The following is a 12,803-nucleotide window of genomic DNA, read 5'->3' as shown; positions in this document are numbered from 1 at the left end:
CCTGACTTTGATGCAGGGAGCTGAGGTTCGATTCCCGCTGGTGGCATTCCGATCTGAGTATAGTCCAGTCATACCACCATTCCAGGGCAGGAAATAAGATGAATATTTATGTTTCACAACTAAAAATAGAGAAGAGGCAGTTAGTTATATGGACAGCATGGTTACAATTGGTAGTTTTAAACATTTTCCAAGGAGGAGGAGGAAGACGCCTAATGTCAACAACTAGTATAGTAAGTGTCATTTCAATTGTTTTCCACCCACTCAAAACAATTTTCCATCATCTTAATGTTAACTCTATTGCAACGTGTACTTTGAGTAATTGTGAAATGACTACTTTCCTCCCAAAAAAAGTCCATTCTTACAGAAAAACAACTTTTGTGTCCTTTCCTTCTCCTTGGCAAACTACAAAAGAAGCATTTTAAACCGTGTTTGATTTAAAGTCGCCACTTTCCTACCTCGTTTTGGCACCTTTCATTGCCTCCTCGTCAACAAAAAAAATGAAGTTCTCCTTGCCGTCTGCCATTTTTTAAAGTAAGTAGAAGAAGAAAAAAATAAGTTTGGTCCCTCTGGGTTTGCTTGGACGTCTGCTGTCGAGACATCTTGTTGGACTTGAACCGGTGAGTAAAATTTCCCGCTTATTTAACATTCAGCTTTAATTCCAAGGGGGGGTTGAGGGTTGTATTTCCTTTTAACAGGTTCCCCCCTCGTATGGCGATGATGGCGGAAAAAATCCAAAGACGGAATTGTCCCTCCTGGGCAGTTCACGAGTGTTGTTGGGCAAGCGGCCTTCCCGCAGGCTCCTCCCTCTCCTTACGCTCATCGTCATCTTCTTCCGTGTGCTGGTCCAACTCCTCCCTGGTGATCATCTCAAAGTCGTTGCCGTTGCTGTGCTGCGAGCCGTCCTCCTCGCGTCGCTCGCTGTCCGTGTCGGAGTGGCGTTCTTCCTCCTCGCCGCTTTTACGCTCCTCTTCGTCTTCACCTTCGTCCTCCTCCTTGTCGTCGCTGTCCGACTTGCCGGTCTCCTTGCCCCCCTTGTCCTTATCCTCTTTGGCTTTCTTGCCGCTTCTAGCGCCCTCTGGAGGGCCTTTGTACACGTGCGTGTAAATCGGGCGGAAGGAGTCGAGGAAGCCCACGTCGGCCGTCAGGTTGGGAAGGAACCAAAAGTGATGGCGCCCGGCCGTCGCCAGCCAGATGAACAGGAAGAGGATGCAGCGAGCTGTCAAGAGATGGACGGTGTGGATCAAATTCAACATTGGATAATCTAGAATTTGTGTCTAGTGGTCATTTTTCAAAGAAATGTAGCCTTACTATACTATGTTGTTTTTTAAAGAAAAAAGCCTTACTATACTATGTCGTTTTTAGAAGAAAAGTCTTACTATACTATGTCGTTTTTTAAAGAAAAAAAGCCTTACTATACTATGTTGTTTTTAAGAAAAAAGGCTTACTTTACTATGTCGTTTTTTAAAGGAAAAAAAGCCTTACTATACTATGTTGTTTTTAAGAAAAAAGGCTTACTTTACTATGTCGTTTTTTGAGGAAAAAAAGCCTTACTATACTATGTCGTTTTTTGGCGATAAAAAGCCTTACTATACTATGTCGTTTTTCTGCGAAAAAAGGCCTTACTATACTATGTCGTTTTTTTGCGATAAAAAGCCTTACTTTACTATGTCGTTTTTTGCGAAAAAAAGCCTTACTATACTATGTCATTTTTTTGCGATAAAAAGCCTTACTATACTATGTCGTTTTTTTCGCGAAAAAAAGCCTTACTATACTATGTCGTTTTTTGCGAAAAAAAGCCTTACTATACTATGTCGTTTTTTTTTTTGCGAAAAAAAAGCCTTACTATACTATGTCGTTTTTTTGCGAAAAAAAGCCTTACTATACTATGTCGTTTTTTGCGAAAAAAAGCCATACTATACTATGTCGTTTTTTTGCGATAAAAAGCCTTACTATACTATGTCGTTTTATGCGAAAAAAAGCCATACTATACTATGTCGTTTTTTTGCAAAAAAAAGCCTTACTATACTATGTCGTTTTTTGCGAAAAAAAGCCTTACTATACTATGTCGTTTTTTGCAATAAAAAGCCTTACTATACTATGTCGTTTTTTTGCGAAAAAAAAAGCCTTACTATACTGTCGTTTTTTGCGAAAAAAAAGCCATACTATACTATGTCGTTTTTTTGCGATAAAAAGCCTTACTATACTATGTCGTTTTTCGCGATAAAAAGCCTTACTATACTATGTCGTTTTTTGCGAAAAAAAAGCCTTACTATACTATGTCGTTTTTTTGCGAAAAAAAGCCATACTATACTATGTCGTTTTTTTGCGAAAAAAAGCCTTACTATACTATGTCGTTTTTTTGCGAAAAAAAGCCTTACTATACTATGTCGTTTTTTTGCGAAAAAAGCCTTACTATACTATGTCGTTTTTTTGCGATAAAAAGCCTTACTATACTATGTCGTTTTTTGCGAAAAAAAGCCTTACTATACTATGTCGTTTTTTTGCGAAAAAAAAGCCATACTATACTATGTCGTTTTTTTGCGAAAAAAAGCCTTACTATACTATGTCGTTTTTGGCGATAAAAAGCCTTACTATATTATGTCGTTTTTTGCGAAAAAAAAAGCCTTACTATACTATGTCGTTTTTTTGCGAAAAAAAGCCATACTATACTATGTCGTTTTTTTGCGAAAAAAAGCCTTACTATACTATGTCGTTTTTCGCGATAAAAAGCCTTACTATACTATGTCGTTTTTTTGCGAAAAAAAGCCATACTATACTATGTTGTTTTTTTGCAAAAAAAAAGCCTTACTATACTATGTCGTTTTTGGCGACAAAAAGCCTTACTATACTATGTCGTTTTTTGCGATAAAAAGCCTTACTATACTATGTCGTTTTTTTGCGAAAAAAGCCATACTATACTATGTCGTTTTTTTGCGAAAAAAAGCCTTACTATACTATGTCGTTTTTTTGCGAAAAAAAGCCATACTATACTATGTCGTTTTTTTGCGAAAAAAAGCCTTACTATACTATGTCGTTTTTTTGCGAAAAAAAGCCTTACTATACTATGTCGTTTTTTTGCGAAAAAAGCCTTACTATACTATGTCGTTTTTTTGCGATAAAAAGCCTTACTATACTATGTCGTTTTTTGCGAAAAAAAAGCCTTACTATACTATGTCGTTTTTTTGCGAAAAAAAGCCATACTATACTATGTCGTTTTTTTGCGAAAAAAAGCCTTACTATACTATGTCGTTTTTGGCGATAAAAAGCCTTACTATATTATGTCGTTTTTTGCGAAAAAAAAGCCTTACTATACTATGTCGTTTTTTTGCGAAAAAAAGCCATACTATACTATGTCGTTTTTTTGCGAAAAAAAGCCTTACTATACTATGTCGTTTTTCGCGATAAAAAGCCTTACTATACTATGTCGTTTTTTTGCGAAAAAAAGCCATACTATACTATGTTGTTTTTTTGCAAAAAAAAAGCCTTACTATACTATGTCGTTTTTTAGCGAAAAAAGCCATACTATACTATGTCGTTTTTTTGCGAAAAAAAGCCTTACTATACTATGTCGTTTTTTTGCGAAAAAAAGCCATACTATACTATGTCGTTTTTTTGCGAAAAAAAGCCTTACTATACTATGTCGTTTTTTTGCGAAAAAAGCCATACTATACTATGTCGTTTTTTTGCGAAAAAAAGCCTTACTATACTGTGTCGTTTTTTTTGCGAAAAAAAGCCTTACTATACTATGTCGTTTTTTGCGAAAAAAGCCTTACTATACTATGTCGTTTTTCGCGATAAAAAGCCTTACTATACTATGTCGTTTTTTTGCGATAAAAAGCCTTACTATACTATGTCGTTTTTTTGCGAAAAAAAGCCTTACTATACTATGTCGTTTTTTTGCGAAAAAAGCCTTACTATACTATGTCGTTTTTTTGCGATAAAAAGCCTTACTATACTATGTTGTTTTTTGCGAAAAAAAGCCTTACTATACTATGTCGTTTTTGGCGATAAAAAGCCTTACTATATTATGTCGTTTTTTGCGAAAAAAAAGCCTTACTATACTATGTCGTTTTTTTGCGAAAAAAAGCCATACTATACTATGTCGTTTTTTTGCGAAAAAAAGCCTTACTATACTATGTCGTTTTTGGCGATAAAAAGCCTTACTATACTATGTCGTTTTTTTGCGAAAAAAAGCCATACTATACTATGTTGTTTTTTTGCAAAAAAAAGCCTTACTATACTATGTCGTTTTTGGCGACAAAAAGCCTTACTATACTATGTCGTTTTTTGCGATAAAAAGCCTTACTATACTATGTCGTTTTTTTGCGAAAAAAAAGCCTTACTATACTATGCCGTTTTTTAAGGGAAAAAAAGCCTTACTATACTATGTCGTTTTTTTAAGAAAAAAAAGCCTTACTATACTATGTCGTTTTATAAAAAAAAAAGCCTTACTATACTATGTCGTTTTTTTGAGAAAAAAAAGCCTTACTATACTATGTCGTTTTTTTGCGAAAAAACGCCTTACTATACTATGTCGTTTTTCGCGATAAAAAGCCTTACTATACTATGTCGTTTTTTGCGAAAAAAGCCTTACTATACTATGTCGTTTTTTTGCGATAAAAAGCCTTACTATACTATGTCGTTTTTTTGCGAAAAAAGCCATACTATACTATGTCGTTTTTTTGCGAAAAAAAGCCTTACTATACTATGTCGTTTTTTTGCGAAAAAAAGCCATACTATACTATGTCGTTTTTTTGCGAAAAAAGCCTTACTATACTATGTCGTTTTTTTGCGAAAAAAGCCTTACTATACTATGTTGTTTTTTTGCGATAAAAAGCCTTACTATACTATGTCGTTTTTTTGCGAAAAAAAGCCTTACTATACTATGTCGTTTTTGGCGATAAAAAGCCTTACTATACTATGTCGTTTTTTTGCGAAAAAACGCCTTACTATACTATGTCGTTTTTCGCGATAAAAAGCCTTACTATACTATGTCGTTTTTTTTGCGAAAAAAAGCCTTACTATACTTTGTCGTTTTTTTGCGATAAAAAGCCTTACTATACTATGTCGTTTTTTTGCGAAAAAAAGCCTTACTATACGATGTCGTTTTTGGCGATAAAAAGCCTTACTATACTATGTCGTTTTTTGCGAAAAAACGCCTTACTATACTATGTCGTTTTTTGCGATAAAAAGCCTTACTATACTATGTCGTTTTTTTGCGAAAAAAGCCTTACTATACTATGTCGTTTTTTTGCGATAAAAAGCCTTACTATACTATGTCGTTTTTTTGCGATAAAAAGCCTTACTATACTATGTCGTTTTTTGCGATAAAAAGCCTTACTATACTGTCGTTTTTTTGCGATAAAAAGCCTTACTATACTATGTCGTTTTTTTGCGAAAAAAAGCCTTACTATACTATGTCGTTTTTTTTGCGAAAAAAAGCCATACTATACTATGTCGTTTTTTTGCGAAAAAACGCCTTACTATACTATGTCGTTTTTTGCGATAAAAAGCCTTACTATACTATGTCGTTTTTTTGCGATAAAAAGCCTTACTATACTATGTCGTTTTTTGCGAAAAAAAGCCTTACTATACTATGTCGTTTTTGGCGATAAAAAGCCTTACTATATTATGTCGTTTTTTGCGAAAAAAAAGCCTTACTATACTATGTCGTTTTTTTGCGAAAAAAAGCCATACTATACTATGTCGTTTTTTTGCGAAAAAAAGCCTTACTATACTATGTCGTTTTTGGCGATAAAAAGCCTTACTATACTATGTCGTTTTTTTGCGAAAAAAAGCCATACTATACTATGTTGTTTTTTTGCAAAAAAAAGCCTTACTATACTATGTCGTTTTTGGCGACAAAAAGCCTTACTATACTATGTCGTTTTTTGCGATTAAAAGCCTTACTATACTATGTCGTTTTTTTGCGAAAAAAAAGCCTTACTATACTATGCCGTTTTTTAAGGGAAAAAAAGCCTTACTATACTATGTCGTTTTTTTAAGAAAAAAAAGCCTTACTATACTATGTCGTTTTATAAAAAAAAAAGCCTTACTATACTATGTCGTTTTTTTGAGAAAAAAAGCCTTACTATACTATGTCGTTTTTTTGCGAAAAAACGCCTTACTATACTATGTCGTTTTTCGCGATAAAAAGCCTTACTATACTATGTCGTTTTTTGCGAAAAAAGCCTTACTATACTATGTCGTTTTTTTGCGATAAAAAGCCTTACTATACTATGTCGTTTTTTTGCGAAAAAAGCCATACTATACTATGTCGTTTTTTTGCGAAAAAAAGCCTTACTATACTATGTCGTTTTTTTGCGAAAAAAAGCCATACTATACTATGTCGTTTTTTTGCGAAAAAAGCCTTACTATACTATGTCGTTTTTTTGCGAAAAAAGCCTTACTATACTATGTTGTTTTTTTGCGATAAAAAGCCTTACTATACTATGTCGTTTTTTTGCGAAAAAAAGCCTTACTATACTATGTCGTTTTTGGCGATAAAAAGCCTTACTATACTATGTCGTTTTTTTGCGAAAAAACGCCTTACTATACTATGTCGTTTTTCGCGATAAAAAGCCTTACTATACTATGTCGTTTTTTTGCGAAAAAAAGCCTTACTATACTATGTCGTTTTTTTGCGATAAAAAGCCTTACTATACTATGTCGTTTTTTTGCGAAAAAAAGCCTTACTATACGATGTAGTTTTTGGCGATAAAAAGCCTTACTATACTATGTCGTTTTTTGCGAAAAAACGCCTTACTATACTATGTCGTTTTTTGCGATAAAAAGCCTTACTATACTATGTCGTTTTTTTGCGAAAAAAGCCTTACTATACTATGTCGTTTTTTTGCGATAAAAAGCCTTACTATACTATGTCGTTTTTTTGCGATAAAAAGCCTTACTATACTATGTCGTTTTTTGCGATAAAAAGCCTTACTATACTATGTCGTTTTTTTGCGATAAAAAGCCTTACTATACTATGTCGTTTTTTTGCGAAAAAAAGCCTTACTATACTATGTCGTTTTTTTTGCGAAAAAAAGCCATACTATACTATGTCGTTTTTTTGCGAAAAAACGCCTTACTATACTATGTCGTTTTTTGCGATAAAAAGCCTTACTATACTATGTCGTTTTTTTGCGAAAAAAGCCTTACTATACTATGTCGTTTTTTTGCGATAAAAAGCCTTACTATACTGTCGTTTTTTGCGATAAAAAGCCTTACTATACTATGTCGTTTTTTTGCGATAAAAAGCCTTACTATACTATGTCGTTTTTTTGCGATAAAAAGCCTTACTATACTATGTCGTTTTTTTGCGAAAAAAAGCCTTACTATACTATGTCGTTTTTTTTTGCGAAAAAAAGCCATACTATACTATGTCGTTTTTTTGCGAAAAAAAGCCTTACTATACTATGTCGTTTTTGGCGATAAAAAGCCTTACTATACTATGTTGTTTTTTTTGCAAAAAAAGCCTTACTATACTATGTCGTTTTTGGCGACAAAAAGCCTTACTATACTATGTCGTTTTTTGAGAAAAAAAGCCTTACTATACTATGTCGTTTTTTTTGCGAAAAAAAAAGCCTTACTATACTATGTCGCTTTTTTGCGAAAAAAAGCCTTACTATACTATGTCGTTTCTTTGCGAAAAAAAGCCTTACTATACTATGTCGTTTTTTTGCGAAAAAAAGCCTTACTATACTATGTCGTTTTTTTGCGATAAAAAGCCTTACTTTACTATGTCATTTTTGGCGATAAAAAGCTTTACTATACTATGTCGTTTTTTTGCGAAAAAAGCCTTACTATACTATGCCGTTTTTTAAGGGAAAAAAAGCCTTACTATACTATGTCGTTTTTTGAGAGAAAAAAGCCTTACTATACTATGTCGTTTTTTTAAGAAAAAAAAGCCTTACTATACTATGTCGTTTTATAAAAAAAAAAGCCTTACTATACTATGTCGTTTTTTGAGAAAAAAAAGCCTTACTATACTATGTCGTTTTTTAAGAAAAAAAAGCCTTACTATACTATGTCGTTTTTTGAGAAAAAAAAAGCCTTACTATACTATGTCGTTTTTGAAGACAAAAAAGCCTTACTATACTATGTCGTTTTTAAGGCAAAAAAGCCTTACTATACTATGTCGTTTTTTAAGACAAAAAAAGCCTTACCATACTATGTCGTTTTTTAAGACAAAAAAAGCCTTACTATACTATGTCGTTTTTGGCGACAAAAAGCCTTACTATACTATGTCGTTTTTGGCGACAAAAAGCCTTACTATACTATGTCGGTTTTGGCAAAAAAAAGCCTTACTATACTATGTCGTTTTTGGCGAAAAAAAAGCCTTAGTATACTATGTCGTTTTTGAAGACAAAAAGCCTTACTATCCATGGTCATATTTTTCAATAAAAAGCCTTACTATACATGGTCATTTTGTTCAATAAAAAGCCTTACTATACATGGTCATTTTTTTCAATAAAAAGCCTTACTATACATGGTCATTTTTTTTCAATAAAAAGCCTTACTATATACATGGACCCTTTCATAAACAAGCCTGGCAGGCCTAGATTTCGGGTCATCCTTCCTTGGGTCACATGCGGAATTGACAGTAACGTGCAGACTGATGTACGAGCGTACTTACCGACGGCGAGTAGCAGGATGGTGGCCACGAAGACCCCGGCGGCGACGCTCAGGTAGTACACGCCCACGCGCATCTCTGAAGGCCACAGCGGGAAAAGTGTGGCGGCAATCACAGCGATAACTGGCAAGAGGGGAGGGGGTCAACGAGTTCAACGTTACATCATTTTGTTTCATGGAAATAAAATATATATATTTCCTTCAAATATAAGTACAGTAATCCTTCGGATATCGCGGTTAATGTAGACAAGACAGCACTTTGTATTCAAACACACCCTAACCTCAATCTCCTAACCCAGGGGTGTCAAATATACGGCCCGCGGGCCGGATCTGGCCCGTCTGGTGGTTTGGTACGGCCCGGGGAAGAAAGCTGCATTGTATTTAAAAAAAAATGAATTTTCTTTAAAAAAAAATTGTAGTTCTTGTACTATCCGCTAGGGGGCGTAGTGTTTTACTACGTGCAGACAACATTAATTGACATTTATTTATGTTCTTATGTTATTCTCTTGTTCATAATATATTGTTCATAATGTAAACGTAAAATTCTGTTAATAAACATTTTGATAATTTACTCATTCTTTGCACTAATTATTAGTATTAGTGACTAATACAAAGGAAGGGAAAAAGTGGGCTTATTGTTAGTTCTATGTCATTTTGCAATGAGTTTACTGATCCGGCCCGCTTGATCTCAAATTAAACTGGATTCGGCCCGCAGACCAAAGGGAGTTTGACACCCCTGTCCTAACCCTAATCCTAACCCTTGTCCTATGTACTTAGATCCCTAACTAAAGCTGAAACCCTAATACTAAAGTTGAATCCCTAATAACTGATTAACGGAAAGAAGACAAAGCAACTGACCCAGAACCAGTCCCATGGCGAAGGTCTTGAAGTGGACGGGATCATAAATCCACACGTACACCTGCAAGGACAGCCATGTTGACCATTTGACTGCATTTGACTCAAACCAAATGGTTTCTGTGCAACACAATTAGCACGATTAGCTTAGCTTCTACCTCATTTCCGTCGACAAACATTTGGTCCTCGTGGATCTCCAGTTTGAACTTCTTCTTCACCTCTTTCTTCTTCTTTGGACTCTCGTCCTGCAAGCACAATCATCATATTTAATATACTATGCCTTATATTAGGGGTGTCAAACACGATTTCATGTGGGCCAGACCATTTTAGATATAATATTTAGATTTTTTTATATAAATAGATTAAAAAACTGGATTAAAAGCTCTGAATATTACTTTTTATAGATATAAAACAATGTTTATTTTAGCTTTTTTATATATATTTTTTTAGATTTTACAAAAGGATTTTTGAACTAAAAACTGAAAAATGGCTTAAAAATGACAATTATTGATTTAAAAGTGGGAAAATCAGGAAATGTAATATACTTCTATACTCTTCATTTGAATTTGATTCTAAAACAGAAAGTGGGCACTCATCATTTACTTTCCTAGGCCACACAAAATGATGTGGCGGGCCACATTTGGCCCCCGGGCCGCCACTTTGACACATTTTTCACTTGGGTGTGCTAGTTTTTTCCCATAATACTTCACTTCAGTATTACCAGATTCTCCAAAATGTTTGATTATCATGCAAAAATCTATGATTTTGACACCCTCAATCCTTTTCTATTGCAAAAATAAATAAAAATGGCAGCAAACTTACACTTTTGTCTTTCTTGGCTTCGACAACATCTGTGGCCTCCTTTTTCTTCTCTTTGTCCTTTTTCCCCTTCTTCTCCTCCTCCTTGGAACTGTCGCCTTTGGACTTCTTGTCCTTCTTAGCGTCCTTTTCCGACTTCTTCTTCATCACTTTGAGGGCTCGGTCAAAAAACTGCTTCTTTAGGAGCCTGCCAAACCCAAGAAACGATAGCTGGACAAATATTTTTTGGGATGCACGCCGTCTTAAAAGTGCCATGTCGGCAAGTACCTGTTGCAGTAGTCGACGACCGATTCCCTGGTGGTGAAGAGTGCGTCTTCGCCCTTCTTGGCCTTGGCCCACTTGGAGTCCAGCATACAGTCCACGGCTTTGGACGCTAGTTTGTCAACGATAATGTTAAAAACTTTTGATTAAAAAAAAAAAGATAATTTTAAACTGTAATTACTGCAACCCACCACCAGAGAATGGGGGCGCTGTTGCGAGATGAACACTAGTTCCAGACCAACGCTCAGGAGAATGAGGATGACGTGGAAACATGTTTTTAGCATGTTAGCAATAGAAGCTAACACGAACGCAAAAGGACAATAATACATCTAGCGTTACTAGCAATGTTGTGCAATTGCGGACTACTCTCATCTCGTTAGAGTTGGAAAATAAAATGCTAATTAGCGTGAAATAATTTTTGTCAACGATAAAGTTAAAAACTTTTGATTAAAAAAAGATTTCTCATTTTAAACTGTAATTACCGTAACCCACCACCACCGAATTCGGGGGCGCTGTTGCAAGATGAACACTAGTTCCAAACCAACTCCAAGAAGATGACGTGGAAACATGTTTTTAGCATGTTAGCAATAGAAGCTAACACGAACGCAAAAGGACAATAATAGTTTAAATAAGCAATTATAAGATGTGGGACATTCACATCAGTGCTGTTTCTTTAAGTATTGACTGTTTCTTTAGGGTAAAAAGTGAAAAAAAGTCAAATTCCTTGCCACTTGGCTGGGATGTTTTGAATCATTTTAATCTAACGTTTAGAGGCTATTTTTATGGTTAACATCCGCTGTGTTGATCGCAATAAATTGCATATCGGCAAGAAATAAAGCCAGCCATTCAAGCAGTCTTTTTCATAAAAAAATGAATTTTGCACACAAACAAGGCGCAACGACTGACAAATTTAGACTTTTAAGTGTGTCCTATATGTGTGAAAATATGATAGTCAAATCAGACATTTAATTCAAGCATATTGACGACTTACCCGTGAAGTAGTCGACGCGCTGGCCCATCATGTTGGTGGACTTGGTGGGGCAGTTGAAGCGCAGATACTTGGCAACCGCCTTCTCCTCCTTGGTGGGCTCGCTCACCTCCTAAAAACACACATAAACTGTTATTATCATGTGTTTACATTTATGGAAATATCGTGGTTTTGCAAACATTTGAAAAAGTACAGCAACATTTTAAAAAATGTTATCTATTTTACACTTATACTGAGCAGGCATATTGTCAATATCACGTGACTATTACCAGTACTGTGGACTACTACTTCTTTCAAAACAATGCTAGGATTTGTTTCAAAACGACATTACAAAAGACTAGTGGTTTTGTCAGCCTAAATAATACTTACTTCTTATGAAATAGAATGACAGTTAAAGAGTTAAGTAACAAATTAGACATGAATATAGCAATTTTTCCCAATATAATACCCTTTTTCTGGGTAATAGACAAGGGCAAAACGTGCAAAAATATGCTTAATTGATAGATTTCGAAACTTATAACTGTGTATGTTATATTTTCTTGAACGAACCTGTTGCCCATATGTTATCTTTGACATGTGGGGTAGTTTTTTTTCAGTTATCGTAGTATATGAACACAAATATTACACTTTGTAGTTTTCAGTGCCACATGTTATCTAATATTATGTCAACACACCTTTAGTTTGATTAGTACTGACGCGGCTTTAGCTACTAACAGCCACATTTTTGTGCAAAAAGACGATAGACAGTATGTTTGTTCTAAAATTAAGGAATTTATATGTAGGTCACGTATCCTTAAAAGAGTGTTTTAGCTTGTGAACGGCAGTTAAAGTTGCAATTGAATCGAACGCTACGGTTCCGGTGGAGTTGCAACGCAAGCTAACTTAGCCACGTTAGCATGGGTTATCTTTTTCTTCTAGCCGGGTTCAAGCGGCTTTCATCGGGCTCGCAATTTGACAAATGGCCCCGTCGGGTTATCTGCCACCGGCGGTGCATGGAGAAGTAATGAGTAGAAGGTGGATAAAGCCTACCTGGATGCGTTTCTTGTGCCTCTTGCGCTCCGCCATGATCCTCCGTAGCTCAGCTCAGCCGGAGATCGTGCTGCAAGTATCGCGATAGCTCAAACGAGAACAACAGTGAACGATGCATTTTCGAATGTTTTTTTTTTTTTTTAAACAAAGTAAAACTTATGCCTATGATGAATAAATTAAATATACGCCATTATAATCTGATTTTAATAATACACATGAT

At 35.1% G+C, this 12,803-nt stretch overlaps 1 protein-coding gene across 1 annotated transcript; it reads right to left on the bottom strand.

The window, feature by feature from the left end:
• On the bottom strand, positions 1-12,680 carry sec62 (SEC62 homolog, preprotein translocation factor). Its single transcript, XM_077724992.1, has 8 exons — positions 12,584-12,680; positions 11,558-11,666; positions 10,573-10,678; positions 10,309-10,492; positions 9,645-9,731; positions 9,490-9,550; positions 8,636-8,755; positions 1-1,216 (listed from the first exon to the last, which is right to left on the bottom strand). The coding sequence occupies exons 1-8, from the start codon at positions 12,617-12,619 to the stop codon at positions 762-764; spliced, it is 1,158 nt and encodes a 385-aa protein (XP_077581118.1). The 5' UTR covers positions 12,620-12,680; the 3' UTR covers positions 1-761.
• Between the last annotated feature and the right edge of the window lie 123 nt (positions 12,681-12,803).

Source organism: Stigmatopora nigra, chromosome 9 (genome assembly GCF_051989575.1).
Source record: "Stigmatopora nigra isolate UIUO_SnigA chromosome 9, RoL_Snig_1.1, whole genome shotgun sequence".
Taxonomy (NCBI): Eukaryota; Metazoa; Chordata; class Actinopteri; order Syngnathiformes; family Syngnathidae; genus Stigmatopora; species Stigmatopora nigra.
This window is presented reverse-complemented; position numbering and strand designations above follow the sequence as displayed.